Below are 17,974 nucleotides of genomic sequence, written 5' to 3'. Positions count from 1 at the left end.
CAATGAGGAGAGAGAGAGGGCAGGGCCAGGCCAGGGCTCTGTATCTAAATTTACACACAGAGCAGCGGCTCGGCTCTGGTGCCCCCAGCTGGTTGCTGTGGGGGCAATAGGTAGGGGGGAGGGGCCAGAAACAACAAAGAGGAACCCAAGAAGACGAGGATCTGTGCTGCTCTATGGAAAACCACTGTAAAGAGCAGGTAAATATTACATGTTGATTATTTTTAAATGAATAAAAACTAGACTTTAATATCACGTTAACTACTGCCTCATCTCTGGATTGTGTGTTTGTGGTTTTAAGGTGTTTTGGTGCATTCTGGTATTTTTTAGAACAGAATAAAAATGTAAGACTCCTACGCTGTGTGTATATTAAACCTAGGATCAAGGCAGCTGACACAAAAGAAGTATACACAACTTACAGCCAAAATAATAAACTAAAGTGTAGCGCCTGATAAAAATAAAACTAAATGCAAGATTAAATAAATGAACACAACAAAAAATGTATTCATAGACTGCAATGACAGTCCATATAAATTGTGTGGAAGAGGCAGTTCCTATATGCCATCAATGGTCTAGGATAAGATCAACAATCCAGTGAGCAGGTAGTTATGCAATTGTGTCCAGACAGATGTGCTGCCACCGATGGAAAGAATGCCAACTCACCAGATCAAGCGGCTGCCATTAAAGCAAAAAACAGTCCTCAAAACACATATGGAAGTCCCTCTGACAATCACGCAGTGGATGGTGTCACCAATCATTTAAATCGGGAACTCACTGAGAAAAAAAGCTCGCCCAAAGGTATTTTCAGAGTGTAGCATGGTGTATTTCATAGGTAAAAATACACAAGTGCACAAATATAAAAACATAAAACTCACATGTGTTGCTGCTGGAGACTCGGAATCGCTCAGCAGCGGGACGTCAATGTTAAATGTCACGCCCCGACGCATTTCCTCCAAAAGGACATTGTCAAGGGGTCCCTATGGCAAGACGTCTGTCTCAATAAATAGCTATTGGTACATTATGATTTATCCAAACATCTCACTCCCGTTTCCTTTGCAGAATACTCAAGTGATTCCATTACTGTATTCCGTCCTACGAGACAAAGAGCACTTTAAGAAGCCAGAAGAGTTTTACCCTCAGCATTTTCTGGACTCAGAGGGAAACTTTGCTAAGAATGAAGCTTTTATACCATTTTCTGCAGGTGAGTAATGCAAAGGATGGAAACCTACAGTGGCCTGAAAGTGTGAAGCTCAGTAAAACAAACAGTGACAGACTGTCAGTTAAAGTTCCAAACATATAACATGGTCAATAATATCACAAAATTCAGGTTTCTGAGATGCAAATAAATTGCCATATTTTTAAGAAAATGAACATGCTCTTTCCACACATTAACCATAGTTACATCATTTTAATGCACGTGTATCTTGATGCATATGGACAGAGTACATGCATTTCTGTATTTAGCACAATGAGTTGGAAACTTTGCAGACTCAAAAAAAAAATGGTGGTGAAAGAGGAAGAACCAGCTACTGTATGTCCCCTAAAAAGGATATATAGAGCCAAAATATTTTTTTTTATAAAAGTATGGAAGTGTTAAATCTCCTGTGAGTTTCTTTTTGCTCTGTGGCTCTCCAACAAGGGAGATCTCCCTTTACTTTCTATCTTGGAGATACAACAGCAAACAAGAGCAGATCCCTCAAAAATGAAGGAGATGCCTAATTTATCGTATGGGTTTCTGCATCTGTTTGCCATTCTGTTATGTTTTTGCACTTAAATCTCTGGCTGGTTAGTGCATAGTTGACGAGTCATGCCTTGCCCTGTGCGTGGCAGCCTGTGTTACTGTGGCTTTATATGGAGGTCAAGCCTATTTTCATTCCACTGGAACAGTCCCTTTGGAATCTGCCTTTTTCCTTTTTGTACTGTCCACTGGCGCTGCTCATTTTCACTTTAGCATGGCTGGGCAGGGCAGAAAACCCTTTGCTTCAGGCCCACAACACCACACCTCAAGCCGCTCCTAGAAAATGGGAATGCTTCCCAAAATGCCAACACTGCTGAAAGTACATCATTGGAAGGGATTTCTGTCATCACAAATTTCTGCCTTTCCCCAGCTACTGCACATAAGCTAAGGAGAAGATCAACATACCATGCAGGCCTAGATGCCTCTCTCCCCTCCCAGCCTACCTTCAAAGCTGGAAGTATAGTAAACAACTGCAGCCAGTGGCCTGGAGTCCATCGGAACTCCCTCTGGTAATAAAAAAAGAAGAGATGGGGTGAGATGGGGGTGTCTTAAAGTGGTTATAAAGCCTTAACATTTTTTACCTTTTACCTTTAAGGTAACAAATGTTTAGACACCAGTATACCCACTCACCCCCCCCCTTTTACTTACCTGAGCCCTAATTCAATCCAGTGTAGTATCAGTCTGCAGCTCTTCCCTCCCCTCACTTCTTGGTGCTTTTGGCTCACGCTGCTGTCAATCAAAACCAGTGAGGATTGAGTGGGGGGCAGGGCCGAGTCATGCTGTCTGTTTCCTTAGACCCAGACAGCGAGGCTCGGGGTCGAGTATGCATGAGTGCCCACATAGAAAGTGGCTTTGTATGGGGGCACTCGGCAGAGGAGAGGAGTCGGGAGTGATGGCAGCGGACCTGACAAGACGGGGTCGGGGCCGATGTAATTGCACAGAGTACATAAGTATAAACCTGTTTGTTATTAATAAAAAAATTAATAAAAAAAACATTTATAATCATTTAAACAAAGTACAAACACCTACTGCTCAGTGGGGGCCATAGACCACAGTCAACCAATCCTAAGAAAAACTACCGTAACAATGTTATGCTGTGTGTTCCTAGATGGTCAGAAACAGAATGAAACTGGGGATGAGGGAAGTAACAAGGACTTTTAACTATTGTTTGGAGCGTGTTTCCTGTTGAAGGAGGATAACTCATCTCTTGGGTAGCTGTCCTGAAGAATGGATTAGGGGCAACTCTTAATTTACCAAACATTTTAAAACACCACAAAAGGATATTAACCCATTTTGTGTGCTCTAATTGTGTTTGAAAACCCATGTATTACTAAGTAAAGGTAGCGGTGGCATCGGCACAGTGCTGCACATAGTCTGTGCAGAATGCAAAACTACGAGAGAGACCAGAAGGTTGCCCCACTATGGGCTGCCTGCTGAAAACTACAGGAGGGGTTGAATTCCAGTCCAGTACCTGCATAAGGAGAACAACAACTCTGCTTTTTTTTAATTATTATTACAGAAAGCTCAATGCACACTGGATGCACAAACCTGAAAGAAATACACAAAGGGGTTGATTTACTAAAACTGGAGAGTGCAAAATCTGGTGCAGCTGTGCATAGCAGCCAATCAGCTTCTAACGTCAGTTTGCACAATTAAGCTTTGACAAAAACATGTGGAAGCTAATTGGTTTCTTTGTAGAGCTGCACCAGATTTTGCACTTTCTAATTTTAGTAAATCAACCCCCAGGTATATTCCCATGGCTATTACCCATGCTTATTGCCTTTAGACACCCTTTGTTTATTTAGGAGGTTAGCTTTAAGTCTAGCCATGACATTGTAACAGGTAATCAGTGCATGGGAAGTTAGAGCATGAATAAATGGACAGACAATCAAAAAATGTTCCAAAAGGACAGAGAATCAAAAAATGTTCCAGGGGGCATAGTCTCGGCATGGAAACATGAAGACGTGTCTTCTCTGAGCTCCCGGTCCGGAGCACCCCCTGCAGCCTTATAGAACAGACATACCCCACATTTCCTTTTCCATGAGCCACTCTGCAAGACAGGGAAGCCAGACTGCAACAATACAGGTCCCATTGCCTCCACTGAGCAGTTCCTGATCCCGGTGCAGCCGGCTGCTTCTACCCTAGACCTGGCCGAGATGGTGCCAGCCCCTGCCATGAGGACAAAGCTCAACCTATCTACATCTAATGCAGAGCGAGAGAGAGGACTGATCACAGCAACTATATGCTGCCATTTTCACCACCCAGCGACCTCTCTCCTTGTCTGCTCCGCTTATTCTCACTCACGTCTCTCTGTAGCCAGGAGGAGGGGTCTGTTGCTCACTGCTCCACATGCTGGCCAAGCACAGGGCTCCACCATGCTCCCATATCTTCAAGCATCAGAATTCCTCAGCAGGTGTGCCATTGATCTGAACAGCACAAACAGCATTCACAGAGAGTACAACCCATACTGCTATGCCCTCACAAGAGTCTACTCCTGCATTTCTCAATGAAAAGACTCTATGGGCTCTATTGCAGAAATTGCCCACCAAAGAGGACTTTGATTTATTAGCCTCACACATAGAGGCGACACTCTGCTGAGAGCTAACAGGGCTTAAACCAGAGGAAGCAGAGGTAACCGCTCCAGTCTCCTCACTGGAAACTGACACTACCACCCTCCATCGAACTGTCTCCAATTTACAAGTGGCGCATGGGGATGTGTCAAACCAAGTTGCTCAGCTGCACCTGCTTGTGGACGATTTGGAAAATCGCAATCGCAGACGCAACATCAGAATTTGCAGACGGACTTCAAAACAACTGTGACCGCCATATTTAACATGTATCTGGAGCATCCCTGTGAGACCAGCATTCCAATTGACAGGGTCCATAAGACCTTGGGATATAGAAATCTCTCTGAAGACAGACCCAGAGATATCCTTTGCTGCCTGCACAATTACTCTCTAAAGGAAGATATCCTCCAACGGGCCTGGCGCAGGGGATACATAAACTTTGATGGAACACAGATCCTTCTCTTGCCCAACATCTCCCAGAGGACCCTTCAGATGCGTAGATGTATGAAACCCCTGCTGGAGAAGTTTGGTGAACTGGGGATCACCTACAAGTGGGGCCACCTTTTTCATCTAAACGTATGTAAGGGAAACCGATCATATACTGTCTATGGCATCCCTCGGATCTTCCAACTTTCTTCAGTTCCCTAGAGATGCCGCCAGTGCCTCTCCCCAATTGGCTGGCATTCACCTTAGCAATGAGCAATACCACTGTGACTCAACTGGAAGGCCTCAGCAGTCCTGACAAAATGGTTGGTCTCAGCGAAGAAGACCACAAGCTCCTCAAGATAAGGAAGTCTAATCTTTAGAAACGGGAACTGCATCTTAGTCAAAGTTCTGTTTTGATGTCATGAGACTCCCACCACATGTATGTTGTGCAGATCTCCATCTCATCCCATCTCATCCCTGCCACATTATCTCAAAAATTACTCGCAGGACACGAGGACCCCCATAGACACAATAACAGGTTTTCTTTTGTTTGCCCTAATCGGGCCCTCCATCTACAGTCGACCTTTGCAGAGGTTCAACAGTCGTACGTGGTAGAGGCACCCGCTTGGTTGTTTTCTTTTTTTTCCCAAGAGCTGACGGGTTCTGTCCTTCATCTTGGGGAACATCCAGCCCAACCCCACAATAGTGAATGTATTTTTGCTTGTTCACCCTAGGAAATCGGTTCTGACTCTGTCATGATTGTTTGTTTGATGTTGTTTATCTTGCCTCCGTGGGTCCTCCCCGGCGCATATTCTCGACATGTCTGAGTGTATGCTATGCTGACCTCCTCTAGGGTCCCACGTTAATGTTAACACCAGGTATCAATGGGCCCAGCCTGGCCTTCTGGAGTAGACATAGGCTAGAGCACCTCCCAGGGTGCTCCCTAGGGGGTTCTCTAGCTACTTTTCCAATGCATACCATCCAGGCTCAGCCTGCTTATGGCTTGGTAATGGAATACTAGTTTTGTTGTGCTCTCTCGCTGGGGTTCATACTTGACTCACATGAATGGGAGGGGGGTTCTTTAGAAATTGCCATATGCATACATCCCTGAATATATATTTAGACCCCTACGGGTTCCTATTGAAGCCCCTTTGGTTCCAGCTCCTCGGGTTCTCCTCTTTCTCTGTTCCCCTACTGGGGTGTCGTTTAACTGTTTATATTGCTTTAAATTATATTGTTTTAGCTTTCTGTTCAAATGTGTGTGTGCTCTGCTGCGCCTGGTTTCTCATTATTTTCAGTCTGGGTTTATCCCGACCCCTCCACTAGCGGATGATTTTTGTTTTTTTTTGGCCCAGGAATGCTGTGGTACCTTGGCTGTGGGGACATTTGGCTAGTGCAGCATAGCACACACTCCCTGACTTAGGCCACCCTCTTGTGGCTCGATCATCTTTGTAGCAGGTGCATCACTCCTTAAGGGTAGTGCCTATTGGGGTCCATGTTTTATTTAATTACATGGCTTTAATCCAAGTTGTTACATGTAGCTGTATGAGACTGGCTTTTGTGTTCAGACAAGAATGGCAGGACACAGCTCACTGTCAATGGGCTTCAACTCTCTGGGAATGAATGGTCTCTCCACCTCCTGATTTCCAGCACTACCTGGAGTTCGTGATTTCATATTTTCCCTGTTTACCACTCCTTGTCTTCCTTACATTTTTCAGCATTATTGAGAAGATTATACATTAGTGCTGCCCCTTTGTGGGCCAACCCCTAGCATTGGGCTGTTGTGGGGGCTTCCTGTGGCCTGGGGGCTCAATCCCTGAAGTGCCTTACCTCTTCTCCCACTATGCCTCTGCTGCCTATCCTGGCAGTAGCCCTCCACTTGGAGAAATAGTTCTTACCAATCTCACCCACACTTTTTCTCTCTTTATTTCCTCTAATTTCCTTACCCTTTTTCTTACCTAGTATATCCTATACCGCCTTCCCCTACAGTTTTCCTTCACCCTCCTTTCTTCTCTTCACCTAACCTTTCCTCTACCCTGCCTTTTTTCTCTTTTCTCCCCTCCTCTATTCCCCTACTGTCCCACCCCACCCACTATTCCAAGGGTCGACGCCCGGGACCCACTTCTCTAAAATTACACTGAAACTCCTGTCCTGGAATGTGGAGGGCCTTAATGCTCCTGAAAAGTGATCCAATTGTCTGTTTTGGCTTTAGTTATACTTTAAGGAACTGTTTCGTGTTCATCAACTGGTTGACATTTGGCGTATCCTTCACCCACAGGAAAGGGACTATAGATTTTTTTTTTTTTTGTCAGTTCACGGATCAGATTCCATACTAAAATTCTTCCTGGTCTCCAACGCTATGATCCCGATAGTCTCTAGTGCTCACATCAGTCATATTGCTCAGATCTCACTGGAATTAGCCTTGCAACATCCGAAACCCGCCAACCCTACATCCCTAGAAAGAGCAGAGACCTTTCACGATTTTTATACTTTATGTTATAATCTACACTCCTGCTCCCCCATGGCCCAGACCTCTGATAGATTAGAGGCAATAGATGTTTACCTTAGAGCCACAAACTCACCCTCTCTTAATGAGGAAGAAACTGAGCTGCTTTCTCAACCTATCACCATAGATGAACTCACAGGCACCCTGGCTGGGTCCCCAGCAGGGAAAGCTCCTGGACCTGATTGTTTTACAGTTTCATATTTCAAAACCTTAAATGAGCAACTAGCAAACCATTTTGTTACCATCTTTTAATGCAATATTAGACAACCATGCCATGCCACCAGACCTCCTACAAGTAAGTATCACAGTAAGCCGGGAAAAGTGTGCCAGGTAAAGGCCCAGCTCATTGCTTAATTTCCACCTCAAGTTCATGAAAATTCTGGCTGAGAGACTGGGCTCAGTTCTCCAGTGTATGATCTCCCTATTCAGGTCAGGTTCATCCACAACAGAAAAGCCAGAGATAACGCAATAAGGACTATTGATCTCAAAGCAAGGGCATAGCACATTAACACTTCATTCATCCTGTTATCAAAAGACGCTAAAAAAGTGGTCGACAGGGTGAACTGGACGTTTCTTCTTGCCATCTTGCGGCAAATTAAGAATATGGCTTCTATCTTATCTTGGATTTCTGCTATTTACTCGACCCCTACTGCTACAGTCAAGGTAAATGTGGCTGCCTTCATTTCCTTTACTATTAGTAACAAAATGAGACAGGGGTGCCCGCTTTTCCTGTTCCTCTTCATACTCTCCTTAGAACCTCTGTTGCAACACATTAGGCTCAATATATAAAAGTGAAGTTGCACTGTGCATATACATAAATCACACAGATTTACCATGTGCGATATTAACATTGACCAATATAGAAAACATCAAAACAAAATGAAATTTGTAATATTATAAAAGTCCTGAAATTAACCCTATTCACACCGATAATTCAACACAAGGGGAAAATTACATATGAATAAGCGAAATAGTGTCCAACACAATATTCAAAATAAATTCTGTCTGTGGTAATAAATTCTTCCCCCACCAAGTGTAATATCCTCCACCAAAACAAGATTGCCTGCTTACCAGATAGATTGACCTCAGCAGGTCAGCAGAGCTTATGGCCTAAACCCAGGTAGGGCCTTGTGTCACCAGAGTGGTTAATAGACTGGTTGAATCTCCTTTGCAAATATCAGCAAAGTAGTCCAACTTCAAAACCTCTCAGAAGGTAACACTCTCCATAAATGTAATAAAAAATTTGCCATAGTGTAAAAACGTAATGAGCTTTAATAATTGATAAAAGCAAATGCACTTACAATAGCATGGATTAGAACAGCAAGCATAACATAGCCGGCCAGATGTAACACTTTTGCCCGTCCTTCCGGGATCTCAGTAGCGCGATGATGTCAGCACATCGCTAGATCTGACGCATTTTGTCACAATCGCCCATCGTCCTGGGGCACAGGTGGTGTGTTGACTCACTGCAATAAATATTGCATCTATGACAACCACGCCTCGGTCTGAGTCTAGGGCAGTCCTTTCCTAATTGGCCATTTTAGATAACTAGTGGACTAGAATTAAATTAAATCATATCCAGGGCATGGAAACACATGTATGGAAAGACCTCTAGTGGCCATTAACCAAACTGCATCCCATGTCAAAAAAACAATAAAAATATAAATAAACCAAAAAATAAAAAATATGGAGTGGAATATAAATTTTAAATTTAAATACCTTATCCAAATATTCTTAAACCCATAAGTTCAAATGTGAACATAATAATGTACCATTTGGTGATCATATTATAATAACACAGATGGTAGTGTATTCCAAATATCAGGACTATACCGGGACTCAGACCAAGTTTACAAACCATGCTCATAGTATCCAAATCTACAGCATATTCAATTATACACCATGACCAGATGTATCTAACAAGTATTACTTCAAGAGTTATCTATGAAGGCGTTCACATCCACATCTATATTTAGCTCAAAGAGGACATATGATTTAACTCTATGTATCCAGGCCATCTGAAGTTTTGAGATCTCCCTCACCAAGGAACCCCCTCTCTAATGAGGGCTATATTTATCTATCCCCAAAAAAATGGTATTTGTGGGGTCCTTATTGTGTATCAACAGATAGTGTTTGGATACTTAAAATTAAAAAAATTAATTTAAAAAATGTAATTAAAATTTTAAAATTCAAATACACTGAGAAGATTTTAAACCTTCTGTGGATAAGGTAAATCTTTCTCTGGCTGAAAACAGCACATCATGGTCTGTAGATCTTGTCAAAACTTGGGGCTTAAGCCTAAGTATATTATGGGATTGTAGAAGCTTGCTGACTTTGCAAGCAGCATAGCCGCTACACTGGTTTATGAACTTGGACACCAACTTCATCAACATCAGTCCACCTACCTGTAAAGCTACCCCAGCCTAGAAGCGGAGCTCCTGACCAGATTATATCTGAGATCCATATGATAAGGATTGTCACCTAGGCGGCACAACGTTTGTCTACTATATGCGCTGAGAAAAAAAGACATTGCACTCATCCTACTTGGAGGAGTAATAGGTAGACACCTATTACTGTCTCCCCATCATTAAAGTCTCGGACACCACTGGAACTGTTGGTCTGCAGGAAGGAGCTGTCTTTCAGGACCAAATTCATGATCTTTCCCTGTGCCTTCAGCACTGGTGATTGTGAATTGCATTCAAGGATTGCAGTAAGAGAGAGGAGACTCATCTCGTCTGACCCTCTTACCGCAAACTTGAACATCCAGTATTGCAGCATGAAGATCCGCAGGACATTGTATGAGCCTATCTGACCCTTTTGTCATATGACAAGTTGGGTCCATTTTTTCCGGTGAGCACAATTATTTTTCTTTCCTGTTGGTATTGGGATCTGATGTCCTCTGTGGATCGCACATATCACCCTGGAATCTTATTAATTACGTTTTTTCACTTGGGACTTTTTAATAATTTTATTCACAATATTCACTGTATTTGATTTAATATACATACAGTGCCTTGTGAAAGTGTTCGGCCCCCTTGAACTTTTTGACCTTTTGCCACATTTCAGGCTTCAAACATAAAGATATAAAACTGTAATTTTTTGTGAAGAATCAACAACAAGTGGGACACAATCATGAAGTGGAACGAAATTTATTGGATATTTCAAACTTTGTTAACAAATAAAAAACTGAAAAATTGGGCGTGCAAAATTATTCAGCCCTTTTACTTTCAGTGCAGCAAACTCTCTCCAGAAGTTCAGTGAGGATCTCTGAATGATCCAATGTTGACCTAAATGACTAATGATGATAAATAGAATCCACCTGTGTGTAATCAAGTCTCCGTATAAATGCACCTGCACTGTTATAGTCTCAGAGGTCCGTTTAAAGCGCAGAGAGCATCATGAAGAACAAGGAACACATCAGGCAGGTCCGAGATACTGTTGTGGAGAAGTTTAAAGCCGCATTTGGATACAAAAAGATTTCCCAAGCTTTAAACACCCCAAGGAGCACTGTGTAAGCGATAATATTGAAATGGAAGGAGTATCAGACCACTGCAAATCTACGAAGACCTGGCCGTCCCTCTAAACTTTCAGCTCATACAAGGAGAAGACTGATCAGAGATGCAGCCAAGAGGCCCATGATCACTCTGGATGAACTGCAGAGATCTACAGCTGAGGTGGGAGACTCTGTCCATAGGACAACAATCAGTCATATACTGCACAAATCTGGCCTTTCTTAAAGATATCCATAAAAAGTGTCATTTAAAGTTTGCCACAAGCCACCTGGGAGACACACCAAACATGTGGAAGAAGGTGCTCTGGTCAGATGAAACCAAAATCGAACTTTTTGGCAACAATGCAAAACGTTATGTTTGGCGTAAAAGCAACACAGCTCAAAATATTGATTATATTATATATTTTTTTAGCGCTGCATGATATTTTTTATTTATTCTGGTTTTCAACAAATGTCAGTTGAGTGTGCTAGCTGCTTTACCTTTATGAGTTAGCGCAGTTTTTTTACCTTTTTCTATTTTTTCAATGCTTGGATACTGAATGTTGTTTAAAGCCCTTTCTAATATTACTAATATGTTCGTTGAGTCAGACTTGTAGGGTATTTAGTTCTGCCTACATATTGGAGCCCACACAGGCACTGTAATAAATATACAACCCTGGTACTGAAACATGTAATAAAGGGCTTAATTATTATCTCTTGAGAATTTATTTTGAATATTGTGTTGGACACTATTTTATTTATTCATATCTATTTTTGCACTAGTGCACTGGTGTTGAATTATTAGTGTGAATGGACTTCATTTCAGGACTTTTATAATATTACAAATTTCCTTTTGTTTTGATCTTTTTTATATTGGTCAATGTTAATATTGCACATGGTAAATCTGTGTGATTTAATGTATATGCACAGCGCAAATTCACTTTTATTTATTGTCTAATCTGTGTCTATCCCACATGTGAGTTGCTGCTTTTTAAATATTTAGTATAGCGCTGTTTTTTTTCCATTTAATTTGATGTTATATTAGTCTCAATTCCAACATCAAAGGACTAGAGTCAAGCACATACCATCGTAAAATTGCTGCTTATGTGGAAAATGTACTGTTTTATGTAACAGACCAACTCGTCTCTCTACCAGTCCTTTTATCTGAATTAGGTGCTTATGGTGACCTGTCAAATTTTAAGGCCAACCTGCAAAAGTCGGAAGCCTTCAATGTCTCTCTTACTCCTTGCTCACCTTAGTGGCAACTTCTCTTTCTGCTGGGCTCCTCAAGCCATTCAGTACCTGGGAACCAAGACTCCTTCCAATCTCCACCTCATTTTCCAATATAACAGCCTTTATGAAACATTTTCTCCACTGACTTAGACAAATGGAAGACTCTGGTTGTTTCTTGGTTTGGTAAATGCTATGTTTTAAAGATGAACATCGTGCTACGCCTTCTTTATCTTTTCCAAGAACTGCCAGTTAGGATACCTCAGAGTTTCTTTTGCAAGCTCGAAACAGTCTTTATTAAGTATGTTTGTCAAGGTAAACTTTCTAAGCCCAAGAGATCACTTCTACAGTGACCAAAGCTTAGAGAAGGGATTTGCCTCCCCGACCCTGCCCTATATCGCACGGCGGTCCACATGAATAGAGCAGTCAACTGGTGTAGAAATTCAACCCAGAAATGATGGGTATCCCTGGAACAGGAATTAGTACCGGTACCTTTAGCAGGTCTTCCATAGACTAGTATTTATTACTCCCCATTTTCTTCTCCACACCCTTTGATCGAACCCACATCATTGGAACTTTGCAGGTACTACAGGTTAGCTGAGATGTCTAGTTTTCCCCCTCCATTGAGGCCTATTATCGGCCATCTGGACTTTATACCGGGTTTCTCTGACAAAGCTTTTCAGCTCCAGCCGGACCTGCCGGATCAAGCCATCAATCTTATATCCCACCCTCAATTCCTCTACTTTAGCCAAGTGGAAGATTTTTCAATTGTCTCACATTTTTCGGTGCCTCCCAGACCATGCTTGTTTCTATAGACAACCAACTTCGTTTGGAGACCTCTGCCTGGGAGATGAGGAAATCCCTATCCTATTTTTACAGTATTTTATTTGCAGTCACATCTCAAAACAATCTCCTATATTTGAGTAAATGGGAAAGAGATCTTAACAATACGTTTTCAGAGAATCAAAAGGACTGTATACTTTTCTTCACTCATAAGTCTTCCCTGTGCAACACATATCAGGAGATTTTGACACGCTGATACAGGACTCTGTCAGTACTAGCGTCAATATCTTTAGGATCTAGGTTGTTATGCTGAAGATGTGGTACCCATACTGGCACACTACTCCAAAATCTGGGATTGTCCAAAACTAGCCTCATTCTGACAACAGGTCCTGCAGATCGTTTACAATCTTACAGACATTTGCCTTTCTAACAATCTGGCAGCAGTGCTCCTAAACTTGACTCCAATGTTCAGTAAGAGATACTGTAAATCCCTGCTGAAACATCATCTGAATGCAGCTAGGCCACGCATCCCCAGCATGTGGAAACAGCAATTTGCACCTATGGTGTCACAGTGGTTTGCCAGGATGGACGTTATTCAACAGATGGAATACCTGACAGCTGTCCTTAGGGACAGGATGAAGGAACACAATACACGCTTGCTATACTGGGACATGTTCCGGTTCTCAGATGAATATCTGACGAATGCGTAAGCAGATACCTTCTTGGGATTATGATGCCTCGCGCCGTCGACTCTGCCGAAGCTCTCTACCTTCCCTCCTTCCTTTATTCCTTTCCTACTTTTACCTCTTCTTCCTTCCTTCCTAGACATCTAGGGTGTCATCCATTTTCTCCATTACACAGAAACAGATTCTTGTTATGCCTTGATCATTAGGTGCTGTTACTGTGAAGATGGGGCTGAGAGTCATATATCGTGTAATGTCCAGGTTATGCTCCCCACCTTATAGAGGTTCAGTACCTGCAAGTTAGTGTTTTTCCTATATTTTTCCCGATATGTTCATGAAAACTAGATTTCTCTATTGGTCTTCCCCCACACTACAGGTTATGATGCAGGGTATATTTGTTGTAAAGGCTACTGCCCACAGTTTACGGATACCATATATTGCTGTGCTGGAACCCCGTCTGTTATTTCGTGGATTTCCATTGGTTCTCTGATATGTTTGTATTATGGTCTATTAATGGATTTAATTGACTGTGGTATGTCATGTCATAGATAGTGTTATGTTCTACTGCATACCTTCAATAAAGAATTAAAAAAAAAAAAAAGTTCCAAAGTCTAAAAGGCAGCATCTGCAGATGACACTAAGAGGTTGATTTACTTAAACCGGAGAGTGAAAAATCTGGTGCTGCTCTGAATAGAAACCAATCAGCTTCCAGGTTTTTTTTTTTGTTAAAGCTTAAATCAAACAAGCTGAAGTTAAACGCTGCACCAGATTTTGCATTCTCCAGTTTTAGTAAATCCTGATGTAAATTATGTATTTTCAACTAGATGGATACACAAAAGTGAAAGATGTCTGTATTACACCTAGTAAATATTCCTATTTAAAGAATGAATGAGACACACTCTAGAGTATACTATTGCCACATCCCTATGGTACACAGGAGAAAAGAAAGGGAGAGGAGGATAAGAGAACTCCGCAAAACAGTGGGGTCTCTCAGCCCCTCAAATGTATTGGGACTTTGTAGGCATATAGTACATGCTGATCTCAGTAGGAATAAACATAACCATCATTTAATAAAAACAACATTTATTTTACACGAGCATACAAAAAAAAAATAGACATGTGTTCAGTAAAACATGGTATATACATGCACATAAAAAGTACATACTCCTATCCCACTGGAACCCTAATGCCTCATAATCCAAGGCAGTTCATATGAATATGTTGCAGATCATGATAAATCATGATGAGTGGTCAAAAGAATATAGGGTTCACTTGTGGTAAATGTGGAATCGCGACGCGTTTCGCTTTATCGCTTCCTCAGGCGATTCCTGAAAAGTTGTCTAAAGACGGACAGTTTTTATTTACCCTTTAATCAGAACGGGGTGTCCAATTTTTGTGTACAAGCATGTCTCATATGGCTCCGCTGTTTTGTCCTTTAATGACCCCAAAAGAACGCTGGTGATCACAAGCGTGGTCATAAGAGACATCCACCTGTTGCTGAGGAGTAAGGTTATCCAAGGCTCCCTTCACTTTGAAACAAATGCTCAGGAAACGTATGAAGAAAAACCGGTCCTGTGTGGAGATATCGTCAGCCTCTCCTAAAAAGATTAGTTCTGTCTCTAAATATTCCTATTTAGTCATTATTTAAAAAACTGATTCCTTCACTTTTCTTTTTTTTTTCTAAGGTAAGAGAATTTGTGCTGGGGAGACCTTGGCTAAAATGGAGCTGTTCCTTTTCTTTACCACACTGCTGCAAAACTTCACCTTCCAGGCTCCACCAGGAGCTGAACTGGACCTCACAGGCGCTGTTGGTTTTACAACCCCTCCAATGAAGCATGAGCTTTGTGCAATTCCTCGCATTTAACGCAAACTGGCAATAAATATAAGATTAAGGATCTGACTGGTCAGAATAATAACATGTATATCTGTAAAACTGAAAAAAGATAAAGAAAATTACTTATGAAGAGAAATATGAACCGCTAATGGTTAATACATTGGTCAGACAGAAATAGTTTAGCAAGTTAGTATAGGGATAACATTATACTAGTATATGACAATAAGTTCTGAAGATAAAGGTACATTGACTGTAAAGTACACAACTCATTCCTGGCCCTCCTGAACAAAACTATACTAGAAAACTTCCACCCCAGCTGCCTACTTACCCCAAGAAGACAGCCAGACAGCAGTTTTGCCTACTTGTGCTGTGATCATGGGCTGTTCTAATGTTTCCACTATGTCTATGCACATTCCTCTTTTTAAAATCTGTTTATTGCAAAGAGGTACAACAACAGAGCATCCAAATCACGGTATAACAAGTAATCTTTCATACAAAACATAAGTTCTGTACATGAAATACAACAGTGGTACAATAAATGGTATAACAAAACAAAAATATGTTTCCTGGATTCAATATTTTGTCTAGAAATTACATATACAAAAACATGTGCCCACTACAGACTAATGCCTCGTACGCACGCAACGATTATCGGCCGGCCGATCAGTCGACTTTTGTCCAGTGTTGTTGTGTTGGTTGGAATGTGCCTAGACTGCACACAAATTTTCTCGGCCAACAAAAATCAACTTCAGAAGTGATGTCATGTTCTGGTTTACTTTCCGTGTGTTTTTTCTTCTCTGAGCATGCCCAGTCTTGCTCATCAGATTTTTGTCTGCCGAAATCTGTACTGACTGACGGAAAATCGGCCGTTCTGTTGACGGCCAACAAAAATTTTATAGCCTGCACACCAGATTTTTTTCGGCCGAAAAGTCGGTGTCGGTTGTCGAAAGCATCATACTAACAAGCCGAAAATCGGCCAATCGGACGTTGGCCGAAAATTCACGGCCAACTATCGATGCGTGTGTACGAGGCTTAACTCTTAGCATATCTTAGGAACCATAAAGAGAATGGGATTAAAAAGATGTGTGTTTTTTTTTTTTGTTTTTTTTTTTTAAGAATCGTACTTACCTAGTAATTGTACTAATCGTACTCAATCTGATGATGCATCTTTCCCCTGGCGCCTCTAACATTGAGAACTGAGCGATCAAACATCGCTGATCGTTTGGTTCTCACAGCTCCCTGGGCAGAGAGCTGCTGTCACCGGCTCTCTGCCCCCCTCCCCCTTATGCTCACTGGAGCCCTGGGCTGTTGAGGGGGCAGGAGTGGCCAGCTCAGGGCTCTCAGCGGCTCTCTGAGAGGCTGAGCCAGGTGCCGGTCCAGGCATGGGGGTGGATACTGACTTCATTGTCACCATCTTGCCCAAGCCTGGACTGGCTCTGTGACATCAGCAAACAGTGGACTGCAGCCCCCTGTCTGATGCAAATGGGTCACAGGTGTGCAGAACGAACTGCACTTCTGTGATCCACAGGAGAAGTACAGCCAAACAAGCTTTGGCTGTACTTCTCCTTTTAGGTTCTTGGCATTGTTAGCGTAGATGTAGATGCACACCATGCATCCCAGATTTTGCAGTGTTTCCTAGGAAAACCCCTATTTTCTTTTACTCTTTTTTACACTTCTTTGCAGAACTGCTCAAGTTCAGTTAAATTGAATGGTGACCGTTTGTGGATTGCAGTCTTTGGCTCAATTCACACCAATGTGTTTTTTTCATGCTTTTTGCTTTTTGCAGGAATCTATTTTTTTTTTTTTTAACATGGGTTCCTATGGAACACGTTCACATCAATGCATTTATGTGCCTCTGCGTTTTTGGAAAGGGTCGGGGACTTTTTTCCTGCAAAATTCTGCGTTTTGCATGTAATAGACTTCACTGGACCTGCATCCAAAATGCAAGTATTGCGTTTTTACTGCGATTTTGCCGCAATTCGCGTTTTTCACTTTTAAATCTGCCCAACAACAAATGTGCCAAAAAAATAAATCATTGAAAAACACAAATTGCAGTAAAATTGCGGCAAAATCGTGGTTAAAAACAGTGGAAAGCACAGCAAAACGCACCACAGAAATGCTCAAAATCAATATGCATAGGTGTGAATCGAGCATTCAAGTTATTCCACAGATTTTCAATGGGGTTTAAGTCTGGGCTCTGAGAGTTAATTATGTGCATGCATGGGGTCCATGCTAGTGCACTGCAGGATCCCATTCTTTCACTGGAAGTGGACTGGAGGAGAGGGCACAGGCTGAGCGTTGTCACCGGAAATGCAATAAGTGTAAGTACCTGGCATCAGCCTTTTGCAGTCCTTATATAGCAGGACTAGAGAGTGAGAGGAAATAGCAGAACAAGGGGTTAATCAGTACATGCATAGACAAGAAGGATGCTGATAGGAGGAGTAAGCCAAAAAGACAATGAGATGGGCTCATTACTGTACTGCTTCTACTTTTACTGTCAAATCATAGTTTAGGGGTTGTTCAAGATGGTCTGGGCTCAGAGGGGCTGGGTTAAATAATGCTGGCCATCAAATAAAGGAAAAAATACAGTGGATTTGGGCTAAATACGTATATTGAAGGTGAATATTGCAGCAACACCTTGTTTTGTATTTTTTATGTAGCACCCTCCTAGGTAGGTGCTAGAGAGTGAGTATAGTTTTGGCTCTGTCTGCCTATTAGAG

The 17,974-nt window shown here is 42.0% G+C and overlaps 1 protein-coding gene across 2 annotated transcripts in view; it reads left to right on the top strand.

The window, feature by feature from the left end:
• Positions 1 to 15,355, top strand: part of LOC309551312 (cytochrome P450 2K4-like) — a 637,235-nt gene extending 621,880 nt beyond the window's left edge. For both annotated transcript variants that reach the window (XM_082251847.1, XM_082251846.1), the window contains 2 exons: positions 1,057 to 1,198; positions 15,106 to 15,355. In XM_082251847.1, the coding sequence (XP_082107973.1) occupies positions 1,057 to 1,198; positions 15,106 to 15,284 (321 nt within the window). In that variant the 3' untranslated portion in view covers positions 15,285 to 15,355. The remainder of the gene's footprint in view (positions 1 to 1,056; positions 1,199 to 15,105) is intronic.
• The last annotated feature ends 2,619 nt before the right edge of the window (positions 15,356 to 17,974 follow it).

Source organism: Pelophylax lessonae (genome assembly GCF_965119305.1).
Source record: "Pelophylax lessonae genome assembly, chromosome: 3".
Classification (NCBI taxonomy): Eukaryota; Metazoa; Chordata; class Amphibia; order Anura; family Ranidae; genus Pelophylax; species Pelophylax lessonae.
The sequence above is the reverse complement of the archived record's forward strand: the minus strand, read 5'-3'. Positions and strand labels throughout refer to the sequence as shown.